At 48.2% G+C, this 18709-nt stretch overlaps 1 protein-coding gene across 1 annotated transcript in view; it reads right to left on the reverse strand.

The window, feature by feature from the left end:
• Positions 1-218: 218 nt before the first annotated feature.
• UBOX5 (U-box domain containing 5) overlaps positions 219-18709 on the reverse strand; it is a 28257-nt gene continuing 9766 nt past the window's right edge. The window contains 4 exon segments of the mRNA XM_048509915.1: positions 219-1205; positions 4003-4152; positions 6318-7524; positions 9190-9296. Of these exon segments, the coding sequence (XP_048365872.1) occupies positions 997-1205; positions 4003-4152; positions 6318-7524; positions 9190-9243 (1620 nt within the window). The 5' untranslated portion in view covers positions 9244-9296 and the 3' untranslated portion in view covers positions 219-996.

The following is an 18709-nucleotide window of genomic DNA, read 5'->3' on the forward strand; positions in this document are numbered from 1 at the left end:
GGGAAGGAGTTTATAAGCTGCTCTGAGACTCCTTACATTTGAGAAAAGTGAAGTATAAATCCAAACTGTTCTTCAGATTTCGGGCGTACGACTTTCACCCTGTGTTTTGTTTCTCTACTTTCATACGGGTCTTGTGTGAATCAGCAGAAATATTGCAGTAGCCACGGCAGACTTTGTCCTGCGCCAGAGACAGAAATGAAAGAAATCCACTCCTGGGGGAGCCCCCGAAGATCAGCAGGGGCTGATCGTAACTTTATTAAGGCTTCAACTTTCGTCAGCTAGACGGGAGGCAAGCGGATCCCCAGCCACACTGCGTTCCCAAGTCGCACAACACGAATCAAGAGTGACAACATGTATGTGCATACACAATACACTGACTCTCCCCCCTCCCGCCCCGCCATACACACACAGATTGCACAAGGAAGAAGAATTGCCACCGGCTCTATCGCCATACCGCTACCCACTCCCCGATAGCCTCTCGATCTTCAGAACTAGCAACCTGTGTACATGTTTCTGGCACAATCTTTTCGCACAGCTGGGAAAAAAACCCTGCGGCACACGAATGACCATCTCAGCTACGTTTTCTCCTCCGTTCTTACTTTCTTCCTAACAACCAACACAGATCTCATTTCATCCTTCGGAACACGGAAGCCCTCTCTATGCCCGGGTCCCCCGGCTTTGTAAGATAGCTAAATAACAGCGTGTAATTACATGGGTGTCAGTCTTGTACGCAAATGCTTTTTTTTCTGTTTAATTAAGGAAGCGTATGGCTTTATTATCCTTGGATAGCTTCGGCTCCAGCAAAACGCTACAGCCCCATCGATGCGTTTTTAGTGCAACGTCCTTTTCGGAACCACGCCTTTCCGCTCTTGGCTTGCTTTGAAGCTCAAGACGGGCGAGGAGAGTCCAGAACCGGCCGCCGGGGCTCCCTGTGCAATTCAGCTTCAGCTGTCGATTCCCTAACGCCCGTTCCAAAGATAGCGCCGCCCGGACGAGTCAGAAGTGGACCCTCACGACGTCGTGCGTGGCGACCGACCTTTTGCAGTTCATGCACAGTATCTCGAGAGACTTCTGCTTCTCAGCCAGGCAGGAGCGACACACGAGGTGGCTGCAGGGGAGCTGGTAAACGGGCTCGGGCTTAAAGTATGAGGAGAAGGTCCTGCGGCAGGAAGAGCAGCCCTGGTGAGCCCCGCCGCTGTTGCGTTCTTGAGTCGGAATGGAGAGAAAGAAACGGGGTTTTTATTTTTAGTTTCAAGAGTTTACCTCTGACATTTTATAGTCAAAACTAAAGAGAGGTATAGTACAAACTAGAAACACAGAACCCAAGAATGAAGGACCTCAGAGCAGATTTAAACGTGAAACAAATTTTCTTAAAGTGCTCAGTGCATCAATATATACCTCACAATAAAAACTAAACCCTATTTAAGCCACATTTATTTATTTATTTATTTATTTATTTGTTCCACTTTTATACCGCCCTCCCCCGAAGGGCTCAGGGCGTTTCACAACATGATACATACAAGTGGATAATAAGATAAAATACTAAAATTTATACAAGTTAAAATGCAGCGCTCCAAGCTTATAAATGTTTAACACAGATGGGCGTTCCAGCCTTTCCACTCCCTCTGACTCTGAAGGGAGGAACAGTGGATCTCAGTTGTTAATATGGGCACCTGGATCAGCAGCTTGGCCTCCCAGAAAAGCCCAGTGGAATAACTCAGTCGATTACCTGAGGCCCCAAGTGGCCAGATTCCACTAAGGTCCCACTTAGGTGGACAGCTGGCGGAGGAGCATTCCCACTGAGCAGGCAGTAGGGCCAGGAGCCCGTAAGAGCTCTGGTCTCTAGTGGAGGCCAACCGCCGCATCATATAGAGAGTGAGGGGACTCCTCCAGTAGATTGGCTCTGGCCGGACGCGCAGAGACCCGGCGGTGGGACATAATAAGGGGGGCCAGGACTCTGGGTCCCTTTAAGGTACAAGCGAAGGTCCCAGACCAGCATTAAGGCCTTAAAGTTGTTAACACTCAATACGCTTGGAAGAGCTGATTCCCCGGAACTCAACAGAAGGGGAGCCAATTGCACAGCGGTGCAACAACACGCGAGTGATGGCTTGATCTCTGGAGAGCACCTCCCATTGAGCAAAGCAGCCACCGCATTGCTGGACCGAGTTTCAATTTCGAATCAGCCTCAAAGGGGTACGGGCCTAAGTAGAAGCCCGAAGTTGCAATAGTCTAATCCCTGGAGGTAGACCGTTGCATGGATCACTGTGGCCCACATCCTAGCCAGGAGAGAAGGGGGGCCAACCGCCCGGGCCTATGGCTTTTAGAGATGGAAAAACGCAACCCGGGTTACATGGGCCACCTGGGTCTCCATAGAAAGAGACGAATCCAGGTGGACATTAAAAATACAAAATGCATACAAATTGAAGAAGAAGAGTTTGGATTTATATCCCCTCTTTCTCTCCTGTAAGGAGACTCAAAGGGGCTTACAATCTCCTTGCCCTTCCCCCCTCACAACAAACACCCTGTGAGGTGGGTGGGACTGAGAGAGCTCTGAGAAGCTGTGACTAGCCCAAGGTCACCCAGCTGGCGTGTATGGGAGTGCACAGGCTACTCTGAATTCCCCAGATAAGCCTCCACAACTCAAGCGGCAGAGCTGGGAATCAAACCCGGTTGCACCTGCTCTTAGCCACTATGCCACTGATGCTCCCTGTGACCATGCAAGTACAGGTTCTCTTAAGAACATAAGAACTAGCCTGCTGGATCAGACCAGAGTCCATCCAGTCCAGCACTCTGCCACTCGCAGTGGCCCACCAGGTGCCTTGGGGAGTTCACGTGCAGGATGTGAAAGCAATGGCCTTCTGCTGCTGCTGCTCCTGAGCACCTGGTCTGCTAAGGCATTTGCAATCTCAGATCAAGGAGGATCAAGACTGGCAGCCATAGATCGACTTCTCCTCCATAAATCTGTCCAAGCCCTTTTCAAAGCTATCCAGGTTAGTGGCCATCACCACCTCCTGTGGCAGCATATTCCAAACACCAATCACACGTTGCGTGAAGAAGTTTTTCCTTTTATTAGTTCTAATTCTTCCCCCCAGCATTTTCAATGGATGCCCCCTGGTTCTAGTATTGTGAGATTTGAAGCAAAGCTTTTTATAAGATTATCCAATTTATCTCCACATCTGGGGCGCCACAGTTGGACACCCCTGGTGTAGTGTAAACACACATGTAACAAAGAATCACATCGCACAACCCTTATTCTGTGTGCAAGAACCAAGCATTCTGCAACACGGACAGATGGGGCACATCTCCTCCTTGCCAAGGCAAGAGGACCGCAATTTGGAGTTTCCAGATTCTTGCAGATCAGACCAGTCCATCAGTCCAGCACTCTACCCACTTTCACTTGGTAGCCCACCAGGTGCCTTGGGAGTTGCATTACAGGATGAAAGCAATGGCCTTCTGCTTACTCTGAGCACCCTGGTCTGCTAAGGCATTTGCAATCTCAGATCAAGGAGGATCCAGAGACTGGCAGCCATAGATCGACTTCTCCTCCATAAATCTGTCCAAGCCCTTTTCAAAGCTATGTCCAGGTTGGTGGCCTTCTCCCTGTGGCAGCATATTCCAAACACCAATCACACGTTGCGTGAAGAAGTTTTTCCTTTTATTAGTTCTAATTCTTCCCCCCAGCATTTTCAATGGATGCCCCCTGGTTCTAGTATTGTGAGATTTGAAGCAAAGCTTTTTATAAGATTATCCAATTTATCTCCACATCTGGGGAATACGGACAGTTTCCAGGTGTATACACATGTAACAAGAATCACCTTCGCACAACCCACTTATTCTGTGTGCAAGAACCAAAGCATTCTACCTTACGGACAGATGGGCTGTCCTCACTTATACCCAAGGCAAAGGGACCATAATTTAGGTTTCCAGATTGCTGAGAAAGAGACGAAACAACCGAAACACAGACTAACAGGTCCCGAGTGCTCGTGCGGTGCCTGGCCTTACCATATCCGCTGCTGGGGTTCAACAGGCTGGCGTCGCTGCCTCCGCTACATGCAGCCAGGTGCCTTTTCGTCAAACTGGCTGTGAACAGTGGCATGGAGCTCAAGGCGCTGTCTAAGCTCGCAGAGAGCCGCTGCTCGTGAGAAGCTGGATCTGCAAACAAAAGCACACGGCCTAAAAAGAGACACTCCGGATAAACCACAAACGCAGACCACCGAGAGGGCAGCCTTTCATATACTGTTGGATGACAATGATGCACAGGAAGACTAATTCAGAAAGCCGATACCTATTCCCACCCCTACCCCACCCCACCCACCTGTTTTTATACTTTTGCCTCCCGAGAGAGGCGAGATATCATCCTCTTCATCTCCATGCCAGTATCTAAGATGGGTCCCCCATGTTCAGAGAAAGTCCTGTCTTGTCGAAGGCTGTAACACACAGAATCAACTGGCTGTTCTGGGTTTTCCAGGCTTTGTGGCCGTGGTCTGGTAGCTTTTGCTCCCAATGTTTCGCCCGCCTCAATGGCTGGCATTTTCAGAGGCATGTCACGGTGAGAAGTACCACAGAGAGGAATACTTCTCACCGTGACACGCCTCTGGAGATGCCAGCTGTAGATGCGGGTGGCACGCTAGAAGCAAAAGCTACCGGACTATGGCAGCACAGCCCGGAAAACGCACAACAGACAAAGTCTCTGTAGTCAGAATGGCTAACAGTCACTGAAAGATCTATTCTCCATTCAACAATCTTGCAACATCAGGACAGTCCCAAAATGGGACAGAAACACAGGAAGAAAAGTTAAGATTCAAGCCCAGTAGCACTTAAGAGTCAGACAAGATTTCAGAGGTATAATCTTTAAAGAATCAAAGCTGCCTTTGACAGATATATACAGGAAGCCATTTCTTAGAGCAGCGGCTCCCGACCTTTATTCATTCGTGTATTTCTTGGCAACCCATTTCCCTAAAATTGTACTGCTATATTAGCAAACCCATTACTTTTTTTCACGTACCCCCAAATACTCTAGTGCGTACCCCCTCAGGGTACATGTACCCTAAACTGGGAACCGCTGTCTTAAGAGAATCTGAACAGAAAACTCACCTTGACAAAAAGTACAGCAATACGTACACAAGAAAGCAGTGAATGATCTTCGAAAGATTCACAAGAATCTTTCAGAGCAGCTCCCAAACGAACTTGAATAAAAAACTAATTTAAAAATGTTTTCTTTTGCTCAGAATTCATATTGTTTTGACGAAAATTAGGATGGAGAAACAGTGAGGTTGGTATTAAAGGGCAGAGACCAGAGAAGAAGAAGAGTTTGGATTTATATCCCCCCTTTCTCTCCTGCAGGAGACTCAAAGGGGCTGACAATCTCCTTGCCCTTCCCCCCTCACAACAAACACCCTGTGAGGTAGGTCAGGAAGCACAGGCTGCTGCGATGCAGAAAGAAAAAGCCCAACCTATCAGAGCCACAGTTTCTCTCTGCAATGAGAGCTAGCCAATCCACCAGGTTCGTAGCCTCTCCCTCTCTTTGTAATGAGGGCTACCCAACCTTTCAGAGCCACAATCTTTCTTGCAATGAGGGCTAATGTCCCATCAGGGTTACATCCTCTCTCAGCAATGAGGTCCAACCTAACAGGGTCAGAGTCTTTCTCTGCAATGAGAGCTAGTTGCTCACTTCTGAAGGGCCTTTTGGAAAGCTAAAATCTGAACCAAAATCCAGATTCTGAGCTGTCCGATGCAGGCACACAGGACAAACAACAGGAGAAAATAGCAATAAGAACATAAGAACATAAGAACATAAGAACTAGCCTGCTGGATCAGACCAGAGTCCATCTAGTCCAGCATTCTGCTACTCGCAGAGGCCCACCAGGTGCCTTTGGGAGCTCACGTGCAGGAGGTGAAAGCAATGGCCTTCTGCTGCTGCTGCTCCTGAGCACCTGGTCTGCTAAGGCATTTGCAATCTCAGATCAAGGAGGATTATTAATTATTCAATTATTATTACAATGTTTTAAATAAATAACAGCCCACTTAGGTAAAACGGACACCAAATACACAAAATAAAAAGTAGCAGGCTCCAAATGGCAGCGAATCTCATAACATGACTACTCGAAGCATCCCGCCCAACCCGTCGTACAGTGACCCCATCAAACCCACCCCGGACCCCCAACACAGACGTGCCCTTCGAAGCGCCACACTGCTCTGCACAGCCAATAATCCGCAGAAAATTTAGAATGAGGGAAGATGCACCCAATGAAATTCTGGCTGCAGTTCAGAGAGGCGACTCCCCGTGGCAGGTTAAGAGGACAGAGGCCCGGGGATACCTGTCGAGCAGTCCATCTGGGTGGCATTCGCCTCGCACTCCATCTTCATTTTTTTCGCGTGGGACTCCGAGGTAGACGTGGCGACAAAGTCCGTTGCCGAGAAGCAGGAGCGGTCCAGACTGCCGTGGCGACCCAGGTTCTGCTCCAGGAGGTCCATTTTCCTTTTGAGAGACGATATGGCTATGGAGGAGGCAACGGCAGTCCCCGAGGCCTGAGCTCTCCCGAGCAGGTTGGTGCCGGGAATGTTGTGCTGGAGGAGGAAGTGGTCGATCCTCGCTTTCAGAGACGGGTGGGGGAGGGGCTGGGAGTGTTGGCCAAAAGCCACCCCTGTGAACGGGTCGCTGGGGACCCGCCCCCAGGTTGCCTACAAGCTCCGCTGTGGTAATCTCTCCAGGGTCTCCCTGGTCGGCGACTTTGGGTTCGAGGGGCAGCAGTGCATGGGGAAGCAATAAGTGACCTCCAGGGTGATGGGGTCCAAGAACTCTTCCGGGATATCCCGCAGGGCCTCCGTCAGCTTCTGCTCCTGGCCGTCCGGGTTGCCGAAAGGCACCACGTCGCTCTCCATGGGAGACGGAAGGCTGGACGCCTGCCCGCCGAAGCCCAGCGCCAGGGATTCGGAGGCGACCCGGAGCATGCTGTCCACCACTTCGTGCGGGCAAGATTTGGCGGGCTGGCCCCAGACCTCCACTTTCTTAATGCAAGGGACGCCGCTCCCCGCCACATGGGTGATGCAGATTTTTAAGTGCGACACGCCGCTCAGGGAGGCGGGGCCCTTGTTCCACAGGTCCAGAGAAGCCGAGCCGGAAAAGGAGGAGAGCGTGTCCGTCGGGTGGTGGAACGGAGGCCTCGGCTTGAAACCGCGGTGGCTGAAGGTCACTTTGCTCTGATTCTTCAGCACGGCTTTGCCCACCAGCGTGAAGACCTCCTTGTCCAACGCAGGCTGACCAGCCGGACCCGAGAACGGAGACTCCGGGCTGTTCCAAGAGGCTTTGCCGGACGAGGCAGAGGTGCAAATGTCCAGCCCTGTGACGTTCTGACAGCTGCCCGAGGAAACGTCCACGTTAATCCGGCAGATTTCGACGCCGAAGGGGAAGGAAAGAGTCACCTGGACAGGGGGCTTGATAAAATATTCACATCGGAACCCACGGTTCCGCTTGGCGAGGTCTTCCGAGATGAGATTTTCTACTTCGTAACCATCGGCAGAGATCTATGAGAAAAAGGTTTTGGACACAATCATTGTATTGCGAGTGCAATTAAAATGCAGAAGCCGACAGCCTTGATAACAGGGGTAGGGATCCTGCGGCTCGAGAGCCGCATGCGGCTCTTCTGCCCTTGCACTGCGGCTCCACGAGTCGAGCTGCCGGCTTCATCCTTGCCCGCCCTGCAGGCAGCAGGGCAGGCGCACCAATTGCCCGTGGCCGGCTGGGCAGTGCCGTGGGCTTCCCCTCTCACCCACCCCGCTCAAGCGGGGTGGGCGCTTTCCCGGCAGCCGGCAAGGCCAAGCCATTGGTTCTATCTCTTGCTCCGCCTCTTGCAGGCCAGCTTAGGGTGGGTACATCCTGGCGCTTCTCAGAATGAGGTGGAGCAAAACCCAATATATACAGTGTTATCTTTATTTTAAATGTCAAAAATTATTTGCGGCTCCAAGTGTTTTCTTTTCCCGTGGAAAACGGGTCCAAATGGCTCTTTGAGTGTTAAAGGTTCCCTACCCCTGCACTATAACAAGCGGATTTGGGGATGATCTGGACACCATTACGCCTTTTATTTCATCGCTCAGCCCTCACAGAATCACAGAGTTGGAAGAGACCCCCAAGGGGCCATCCAGTCCAACCCCCTGCAATGCAGGAACACACCATCAAAGCACTCCTGACACATGATCATCCAGCCTCTGTTTAAAAACCTCCAAAGAAGGTCATGCATGCCACTGTCAAACAGCCCTTACTGCCAAGAAGAAAAGCAGAAAACAAGCTTGCTCCCTCACCAACATGACATCCCTTCGCATATCTAAACATGGCTATCATGTCACCTCTTAGCCTTCTCTTCACCGAAGTAAACATCCCCAGCTCCCTAAGTCTCTCCTCGTAGGGCATGGATTCCAGACCTTTGACCATTCTGGTTGCCCTCCTCTGGACCCGTTCCAGCTTGTCCATATCCACCTACTGTTCTGAAGTTATCCTATCTGCCTGGAACCTGAACTGATCAGAGCTTGGACGTTAAGAAGAAGAAGAAGAGTTTGGATTTATATCCCCCCTTTCTCTCCTGCAGGAGACTCAAAGGGGCTTACAATCTCCTTGCCCTTCCCCCCTCACAACAAACACCCTGTGAGGTAGGTGGGGCTGAGAGAGCTCCGAGAAACTGTGACTAGCCCAAGGTCACCCAGCTGGCATGTGTGGGAGTGCACAGGCTAATCTGAATTCCCCAGATAAGCCTCCACAGCTCAGGCGGCAGAGCTGGGAATCAAACCCGGTTCCTCCAGATTAGATACACGAGCTCTTAACCTCCTACGCCACTGCTGTTGTCAGCATTCAGATGAGACAGCGTCACGGGAGATGCTTTGCAGAGGAAATCAGTGACAAACCACCTCCGAACATCTCTTGCCTGGGGTTGACAGCAAATTCTATTTATTTTCTTCTGAGAGTCTGCAATGAAACAGATTGTTGTTCTTTAAGGTGAGGGACGCTCCACGAAGAATCTGCCAAGAAACCGGCAGATGGAATTGATCAAGTCCCTACAGTCCTATTCCTTGGGAAGGATTTCCCCAAGCGGCACAGGACGCCGGTATGCAACTCCAAGAGCCCTTGGTCTTCACAGCATGGGTTTGCGTGACACCTAGCCAGCAACCCCCTCCCCACTTTCATGCCGGATGAAATACCTTGTTGCTGTGAATTCTCGGCTTGAATTGTGGCAGGCAGACATTGATCACCATCTTTACTGCTTGACTCAGAGATCAGCTTCCCGGTTCCTGATCCGAATCTGAAACTAAAGAAAACGTGCACACGAAAGGTGTTGTCAGAAAACTGCAGCAGCGGACTGGAAGAAAGAGCTGGCTGGACACAGTGCCCTCTGCACCTGAACCTCTTGAGAAGACCACAGGGTCACGGTGGTGGCAAATCCATTTCTCTAGCTATCCTAGTGCGAACGGTCCTACTGATAGAACGTGTGCTATTTTATGGAGAGAGGTGGCGAGGAAGGGGAAGAAGAAGAAGAGTTTGGATTTATACCCCCCCTTTCTCTCCTGCAGGAAACTCAAAGGGGCTTACAATCTCCTTGCCCTTCCCCCCTCACAACAAACACCCTGTGAGGTAGGTGGGGCTGAGAGAGCTCAAAGAAGCTGTGACTAGCCCAAGGTCACCCAGCTGGCATGTGTGGGAGTGTACAGGCTAATCTGAATTCCCCAGATAAGCCTCCACAGATCAGGCGGCAGAGCTGGGAATCAAACCCGGTTCCTCCAGATTAGATACCTGAACTCTTAACCTCCTACGCCACTGCTGCTCCTAAGAGGAGGAGGAAAGCAATTCAGCAATTTAAAAGACACGTCCATATCCCCAACTCCTAATTTTGGTCTTTAACAGAATGTGGCACGACGCTGTGATGCGGCGGCCAAGAAAGCTAATGCAATTCTGGAGTGTATCATAAGGACATAAGAACTAGCCTGCTGGATCAGACCAGAGTCCATCTAGTCCAGCACTCTGCTACTCGCAGTGACCCACCAGGTGCCTTTGGGAGCTCACATGCAGAATGTGAAAGCAATGGCCTTCTGCTGCTGCTGCTGCTGCTGCTGCTGCTGCTCCTGAGCACCTGGTCTGCTCAGGCATTTGCAATCTCAGATCAAAGAGGATCAAGATCCATAGCCATAGATCAACTTCTCCTCCATAAATCTGTCCAAGCCCTTTTTAAAGCTATCCAGGTTAGTGGCCATCACCACCTCCTGTGGCAGCATATTCCAAACACCAATCACACATTGCGTGAAGAAGTGTTTCCTTTTATTAGTCCTTATTCTTCCCACCAGCATTTTCAATGAATGCCGCCTGGTTCTAGTATTGTGAGAAAGAGAGAAAAGTTTCTCTCTGTCAACATTTTCGATCCCATGCATAATTTTATAGACTTCATATTTTATAGACTTCATATTTTTATAGACTTCAATATCAATAGTAGCAGTCGCGTAGCTATAACCGGAGGTGGGGGGGCGCAGCGTCGGCGGCGTCCTGCCCCAGGCGCATGCCATTGGTGTCATGTGGGGGCGGAAAATCACTCACAAGACCCCTCCCCCTTCCTGCTCAGGCCTAGCAGAAGCCCGGAGTAGCCTGGTGGGCCCAGCCAGATTGCTTTTTAGCCGGAACTAAGGTAAATGGGGGTGGTGTGGGGTATGTGTGTGCGTGGAAAGGAGGTGTGCCGTGACTCTTGTTTACCTTGCTAGACCCCGATGGTGGGCCTGAAAGGTAGTACAGTACAGAAGAGTCATGCTTGCCCCCACAGATCAGAGTCTTGCAAGGACATTAGCAATGAGAGAAACACAGCCTACGTTGCTGTCCTGCATGGTAATTGAAAAAGGCATTAAGAAGAATTTGTGCTTTTCGGAAGTTTACAGAGCTTCATTCTTGGGACCAAGAAGATGGTGAAATCAGGCCTGAAACCAATGGCCAAGGAGTCTGAAGGATTATTGGTCTAACATTATTATGAAAGGAAAAGCAACCCGGGGAACCTCACCCCCAGAAATAACTTGCCAAAGAAAGACAAGGAAGTAAATATTACAATACAATATTTTAGTGAACAATATTAGTAACCAATATTACATTCATTCAAAACATCGATACTTATTGCATGATCTGTACTCATCCTGTTCCATCCATTCATCAATCCAAAAAGGCTTTTCATGAATGACCTGCAAAAACGGGGAATCGCTGAATGAAAACAGCCAGTACTTAAAGTGGCAGAGGGATGGACTTTGGCCACCGTGACTCCTCGTGTATCTAATCTGGAGGAACCGGGTTTGATTCCCCGCTCTGCCGCCTGAGCTGTGGAGGCTTATCTGGGGAATTCAGATTAGCCTGTACACTCCCACACATGCCAGCTGGGTGACCTTGGGCTAGTCACAGCTTCTCGGAGCTCTCTCAGGGTGTTTGTTGTGAGGGGGGAAGGGCAAGGAGATTGTCAGCCCCTTTGAGTCTCCTGCAGGAGAGAAAGGGGGGATATAAATCCAAACTCTTCTTCTTCTTCTATTATGTATGATGCATTATTAAGAGGTTGCATAATAGCCCATGAAGACACTTATCAGCCTCTAGAGAAATTTATAAGATACAGGGAGCATCTATAAGAGTACAACATTGAGTTTGACACAGCATTTACTAAACTGGGTTTGGAAGACACATAGAGTGTTGAGGATTAATTGATTTTATGTCATTCAGTGCTAGGATACTGCTAGCCGATAGGAGCAATGTGGTGTTTTTCTGGCCCATTGGTAGAATAGAAGTGGGAGGCTCATGGACATCCTGTGCTTGAGGGACCACAAAAACTTGCAGCTTCCTCTGCCTTCTCAGGGAGGAGCCATGGCTCAGTGGGTGAGCATTGGTTTGGCATGCAGAAGGTCCTAGGTTCAATCCCCCACATCTTGACCTGGAAGGAGCAATTGCTCATCTGCGTAGAAAGTATTAGCCTGGATGGACCAGCTATCTAATTCAGTAGAATCATAGGCCCCTTCCGCACACGCAAAATAATGCGTTTTCAAACCACTTTCACAACTGTTTGCAAGTGGATTTTGCCATTCCGCACAGCTTCAAAGAGCACTGAAAGCAGTTTGAACGTGCGTTATTCTGCATGTGCGGAATGAGCCATAGAGTTGGAAGAGACCTCAAGGGCCATTACGTCCAACCCCCTGCAATGCAGGAACACACAATCAAAGCACTCCTGCTTTAAAAACCTCCAAAGAAGGAGACTCCACCACACTCTGAGGTAGTGCATTCCATTGTCAAACAGCCCTGACTGTCAGGAAGTTTTTCCTGATGTTCAGGTGGAATTTCTTTTCCTTAAGAACATAAGAACATAAGAACAAGCCAGCTGGATCAGACCAAAGTCCATCTAGTCCAGCTCTCTGCTACCATGATGGCTCCACCAGGTGCCTTTTGGAAGATGCTCACATGTGGTGGATGTGAGAGCGCCAATGGCCTTCTGGGCGGCTGTTGCTCCCGGGATCACCCTGGGTCTGTTAAGGCATTTGCAATCTCAGATCAAAGAGGATCAAGATTGGTAGCCATAAATCGACTTCTCCTCCATAAATCTGTCCAAGCCCCTTTTAAAGCTATCCAGGTTATTGGCCATCACCACCTCCTGTGGCAGCATATTCCAAACACCAATCACACGTTGCGTGAAGAAGTGTTTCCTTTTATTAGTCCTAATTCTTCCCCCCAGCATTTTCAATGAATGCCCCCTGGTTCTAGTATTGTGAGAAAGAGATAAAAATTTCTCTCTGTCAACATTTTCTACCCCCCCCATGCATAATTTTTTTATAGACTTCAATCCATATCCCCCTCAGCCGCCTCACTCTCCAAACTAAAGAGGTCCCAAACAGCTGCAGCCTCTCCTCATAGGGAAGGTGCTCCAGTCCCTCAATCATCCTTAAGGTTTGCCCTTCTCTGCACTTTTTCTATCTCCTCAATATCCTTTTTGAGATGCGGCGACCAGAACTGGACACAGTACTCCAAGTGCGGTCAGCTAACCACTGCTTTGTATATAAGAGGGCATGACAATCTTTGCAGTTTTATTATCAATTCCTTTCCTAATGATCCCCAGCATAGAGTTTGCCTTTTTCACAGCTGCCATGCATTGAGTTGACATTCCCATGTGGAACTATCAACTAAGACGCCTAAATCCCTTTCCTGGTCTGTGACTGATAGCACTGACCCCTGTAGCGTGTATGTGAAGTTTGGATTTTTTGCCCCTGTGTTGCATCACTTTACATTTTGCTACATTGAACTGCATTTGCCATTTCTTAGCCCACTCATACCTAATTTATCAAGGGTCCGGCTTGGAGCTCTTCAGATGATCCTTTGTGGTTCTCACCACCCTACATAATTTGGTATCATCTGCAAACTTGGCCACCACGCTACCCACCCCTACTTCCAGGTCATCATTTTTTATGAATAGGTTAAAGAGCACTGGTCCCCAAAAGCGGATCCTTAGGGGACACCACTCACCGGCTATCTCTCCATTGTGAGAACTTCCCCATTTACACTCCACTCTTTGTTTCCTGTTTCTCAACCAGGTTTTTTTAATCCATAGGAGGATCTTCCCCTCTCTTATTCCTTGATTGCTGAGTTTTCTCAACAGTCTCTGGTGAGGGAACTTTGTCAAAAAGCCTTTTGGAAATCCAAGTAGACAATGTCCACCTGGTTCACCCCTTAGTCCCACATGCCTGTTTTTTTACACCCTCAAAGAACTCTAAGTAAGAGTTTAAAGGGGCGACTAGGATTTGCTCTCTGCAAAAGCCATGCTGAAAATTCTCTTTCTCCAGCGGGTCCTTGCTTTTCTACATGTTTTATAATTTTATCTTTTAATGATAGATTCTACTAATTTACCAGGAACAGATGTCAAACTGACTGGCCTGTAATTTCCCGGGTCCCCCCCTAGATCCTTTCTTAAAGATTGGTGTGACATTAATGCTATCTTCCAGTCTTCAGGGGATGGAGCCTGATTCCAGGGATAAGTTGCATATTAAAGTGAGAAGATCAGCAATTTCATGCTTGAGCTCTTTAAGAACTCTTTTGGGTGAATGCAATCTAGGGCCAAGGGGATTTGGTAACATTTAGTTTATCAATGGCTGCCAGAACTTCTTCCTTGTCTACCACTATCTTCGCTTAGTTCCTCAGTTCACTTCCTCCTAAGAAGCTTGGTTCCAGGTGCAGGAATGTTCCTCACCTCCTCTTGGGTGAAGACAGATGCAAAGAATTCATTCAGCTTCTCTGCAATCTCCCTGCCATCTTTTAGCACACCCTTTGTTCCTTTGTCATCTAACGGGCCTACCGGTTCCCTTGCTGGCTTCCTGCTTTTGATGTACTTGAAGAACTGTTTGTTGCTAGTCTTGATGTTCACAGCCATGCGTTCCTCATAATCCTTTTTTGCCTCCCCTTTACAGCCTAACTTGCTTCTCTTTTGCCAAGCACCATTTTGTGTTCCCTCTCATATTCTTTCATCAAAATAAACTGGACTTCCATTTTCTAAAAGACATTTTCTTTTTTCTGATAATTTCCTCAACCTCTCTTGTTAACCATGGTGGCTTTCTTTTGGACTGGGTGCTGTCTTTTCTAACCTGTGGAACACATTCCAGCTAGAGCTTTTATTATTACTGTGTTTTTAAATAACCTCCAAAGCATCCCTGGACAGTTTCCCCTTCAGCTTCCTGCACACTACATCCCCCCCCTCATCTTTGAGAAATTTCCCTTTCTTGGAAGGCGAATGTAATCTTCATTAGTAGTTGCTACTTGTTCGCATGCCGAGATACTGAATCTGGACAGCATTGTGGTTGCAGCTGTTTCCCTATCGGCTCAGCAGCACAACACCTCCATGACTTCCTGCACCAGGTCCTGGGTCCCACATATAGAAGGATCTGGGATCACCTCTCCCCTGGTTGGTCTCCACAACCATCTCTGCTCTAAGCCACAGTCATTTAGCATATCCAGGAATGCTCTCTCCTTACTATGACCTGAACATGCATTTTTCCAGTTTATATGGGGATAGTTAAAATCACCCATTACCACCAGCATTTTGTTTTTGTTTGCCTCTCTAATTTCGTTTTCCATCTCAGAATCCGCTTGTGCACTTTGGTCAGGGGTGACGATAATATATTCCTAATATTAAACTGTCCTTCTCACACCTGGTATTGATATCCACAAGTGATTCTGTAGAGGAACCAGCTCCCCTTGTATTGTCTGGCCATTTTATGTGATACTATGCTTTGATATAACACAGGTAGAGCAACTCCACCCCCAATGTCGCCTTCTGTCCTATCCTTCCTATAGAGCCTGTAGCCTGGTATAACAGCATCCCACTGGTTCTCCTCGATTCCACCCATGTCTCTGTAATGCCCACTATATCAAAGTCCTCCTTCAAAACTCTGACCTCCCTAGCTCTCCCCATTTTAGGCTCTAATGCTTTCTTCTACTATTAGCATAGAGACACCTGTATACCCTGTCTCTGTCCTTAGCCACCTGGGATTTATGTGCTTTACCCATCAAGTCTTTGTAGACACTATCCCTTGTCACATGCACATTTGCTATGTTCCTCGCTTGTATGTGGATTTGATGTAGAAAAACCTCCCTCTCTTGTCTGCATCCCCATAGATACTGTTGTATTCCGAACCGAAGTCACCTCAGCTCCTGTCGGCTTTCCCCCAGTGAGTCAGTTTAAAAGCTGTTTCTGCCACCACTTTTAATAATGTTGGATTAACAGCCTGGTTCCTTCTTTTGGTGCCAAGATGAAGCCTCGTCCCCTGGGCTTTTGTACAGGCCTTTTACCTTTGTCCCAAAAGGTTCCCCAGTTCCCTGACAAATCTGAAACCCTCTGCCTTACACCACCTTCTCAATCCACACGCATTTGAGTAACCCTGTATCTCCTCATTGCCTAGCTTCTCAAGCCTCTCTTGCGCGTGGAACGGGTAGCATTTCTGAGAATGCCACCTTGGAGGTCCTGGACTTCAACCTGTTTCCTAGCAGCCTAAATTTAGCTTCCAGAACCTCCCGGCTACATTTCCCAATGTCGTTGGTGCCAATGTGGACCACAACTGCTGACTCCACCCCAGCACTGTCTAAAAGCCTATCTAGACGAAGCGTGACATCCGCAACCTTCGCACCAACCTTCCTTCATCTTGAACCCATGACTCCTGGTCCTAGTTTCTGGAGCAGCAGAAAACAAGCATGCTCCCTCTTTGACATGACATCCCTTCTTATATCTAAACATGGCTATCATGTCACCACTTAACCTTCTCTTAGCCAAACTAAACATCCCCAGCTCCCTAAGTCTCTCCTCCTTAAGTCTCTGGCATGGATTCCAGACCTTTGACCATTTTGGTTGCCCTCCTCTGGACCCATTCCAGCTTGTCAATCTCCTTCTTGAATTACGGTGCCCAGAACTGTACACAATATTCCAGGTGAGGTCTAATCAATTCAGAATAGAGAGGTACAATTACATCCCCCGATGCAGTCATGGTAGTGGAGAAACAGAATATCATTAGGTTTGGAATATGTTGGTAGCCATCTGGGCTAGTTTTAAACAGTAATGTTTAATTATGAGATCTGCTGTTATTGTAGTACTGTAGTATTCTTATTTGTGATTTTATTATTGTGTTCTTAACTTGAATTTGTTGCGCCCGGAGCCCGACCTCGGCCAGGAATTGGGGAGGGCATAAATGTAAATAAATAAATAAACGTTGCTGGATATCTAGAGGAACTGGTTGGCCACGGTGTGAGAAAGGATGCTGGACTAGATGGACCACTGGTCTGATCCAGCAGGGATCTTCTGATGTTCTCAAGCAGCCACACCTAAGCACCAATGGATGTCAGAGTATTGAAGTAACCCACTGAGCATATTGTGTGCTGAAGTAGATCGGTGTGATCTAAGTGACAGCTCACCTAGCTGATGTAAGAGGCAGTGAGCTGGACTAAACCAGATCAAACTGGTTACAACAGGACAGGGTGACCTTTACACTGATTGGACCATGTATGTATATAAACTGAACAGATGTGACTGTATGCTACTGGTTAGGGAATACTTTGTCTGACGAAGCATGCTGTCCGTTTGTTCCTTGCTGATGTATATACTTGTAAATAGCTGCACTATATATAAACCTGCACTTCACTGAAGTCTACCTAGCTTTAAAAAGGGCTTGGACAGATTTATGGAGGAAAAGTCAATCTATGGCTACCAATCTTGATCCTCCTTGATCTCAGATTGCAAATGCCTTAGCAGACCAGGTGCTCAGGAGCAGCAGCAGCAGCAGAAGGCCATTGCTTTCACCTCCTGCATGTGAGCTCCCAAAGGCACCTGGTGGGCCACTGCGAGTAGCAGAGAGCTGGACTAGATGGACTCTGGTCTGATCCAGCAGGCTAGTTCTTATGTTCTTATGTTCTTACCTGCTTCCTGTGGTGTGTTTGCTGTCGTGGTGCTACAGCTAAGTATCCAAGCTTCTGACTCCTGCTCTTGGTCACGTACCACCCGCTGTGCCGCGGGTCTACTCGCTAACAATGGATCAGTCTTTCAAGTAAGCCCGCAAAAAACTCTAGCCCACCAGACGCGCTTGGTCGACCAGTCTTGCCATACTGTCGCCAGAGCAGACATGCCCCTTTGGAAAATAAATAAATGCTTCTATGGTGCAGCAATGGCCTTGAAGAGCGAGAGAGTCTTCATTCAATTTACAAAGCCAACTTTGGAAAATAATACCTGCCAAAGGAGTTGGCAGATACGAACAAACATAACCCAGGACCAGAAGACAGTGGGGTGCATCTAGACATCTGGGGACTTTGAGGAGAAAGGCGTTCTGCCTCCCCTCTCTACTGTCATCTACAGAGACCCCAGAAACTGTGTTCCTAAAGGCAGCAATGAAGGGCTAGGGGAAAATGACAGAAATGACATAAAATGACATTTCGCAAAGACTCAAGTACCATCAGGTCTTCAGAAATGTGTGTCTGGTTTCACACAGGTGAGATCCATCTCAGTCAAACATTCACCATTAGAAACTCACAGTCCATCTTTAGAGCAGCATGCATTTTTTAAAAAAGGGAATAGAGTTATTCCACAAAGAAATCTGCAAGATGGTTCACTAGCTTAATAGAGTGGTTTAAGGCTATAGATCAAAACTTGACGTGCCCCATGTTGTTTAAGCAAGATGAACTGGATCTTGAGCACTTCACGGAAAAAGACACAAACACGTTTTTCTTGCCTCTCCAAATATCCTGTGACTATTTTGGAGGTTACACTGAAGGCCTGAAGACGGGATGAGAATGAGATTCTATCCACTTTGACCTCCTTCACGTAACTGCAAATTTTGGGGCGCAGGTGCCGCCACCTCCCACAACTGCATCCATCATTTCTAAAAATAATTTGGTCACCTGATGCAGCAGGCTAATAAACGCTGCTCTCCCTTGCACTTGGGTATACCCTTAAAACCCTATACCATGGCCAAGTATTTCCATTTGGTCTTAGAACCCAAATTGCGACGAGCCCTGACCCTTGCCAGGTGCAATATTCTCCCTTCAGCTACCACTCAGGGAACTGAGAATACAGAAAGTGCCTTTTAATGAAAGATTTTGTCCCTGCAGTTCAGCTTACGAAGAATCAATCCAACACGTGATATTACACTGCCCGTTACACAGTTTAGCCAGGAATAAATATCTAAGCCCGTGGAT

This window comes from Sphaerodactylus townsendi, linkage group LG10, assembly GCF_021028975.2.
Source record: "Sphaerodactylus townsendi isolate TG3544 linkage group LG10, MPM_Stown_v2.3, whole genome shotgun sequence".
Taxonomy (NCBI): Eukaryota; Metazoa; Chordata; class Lepidosauria; order Squamata; family Sphaerodactylidae; genus Sphaerodactylus; species Sphaerodactylus townsendi.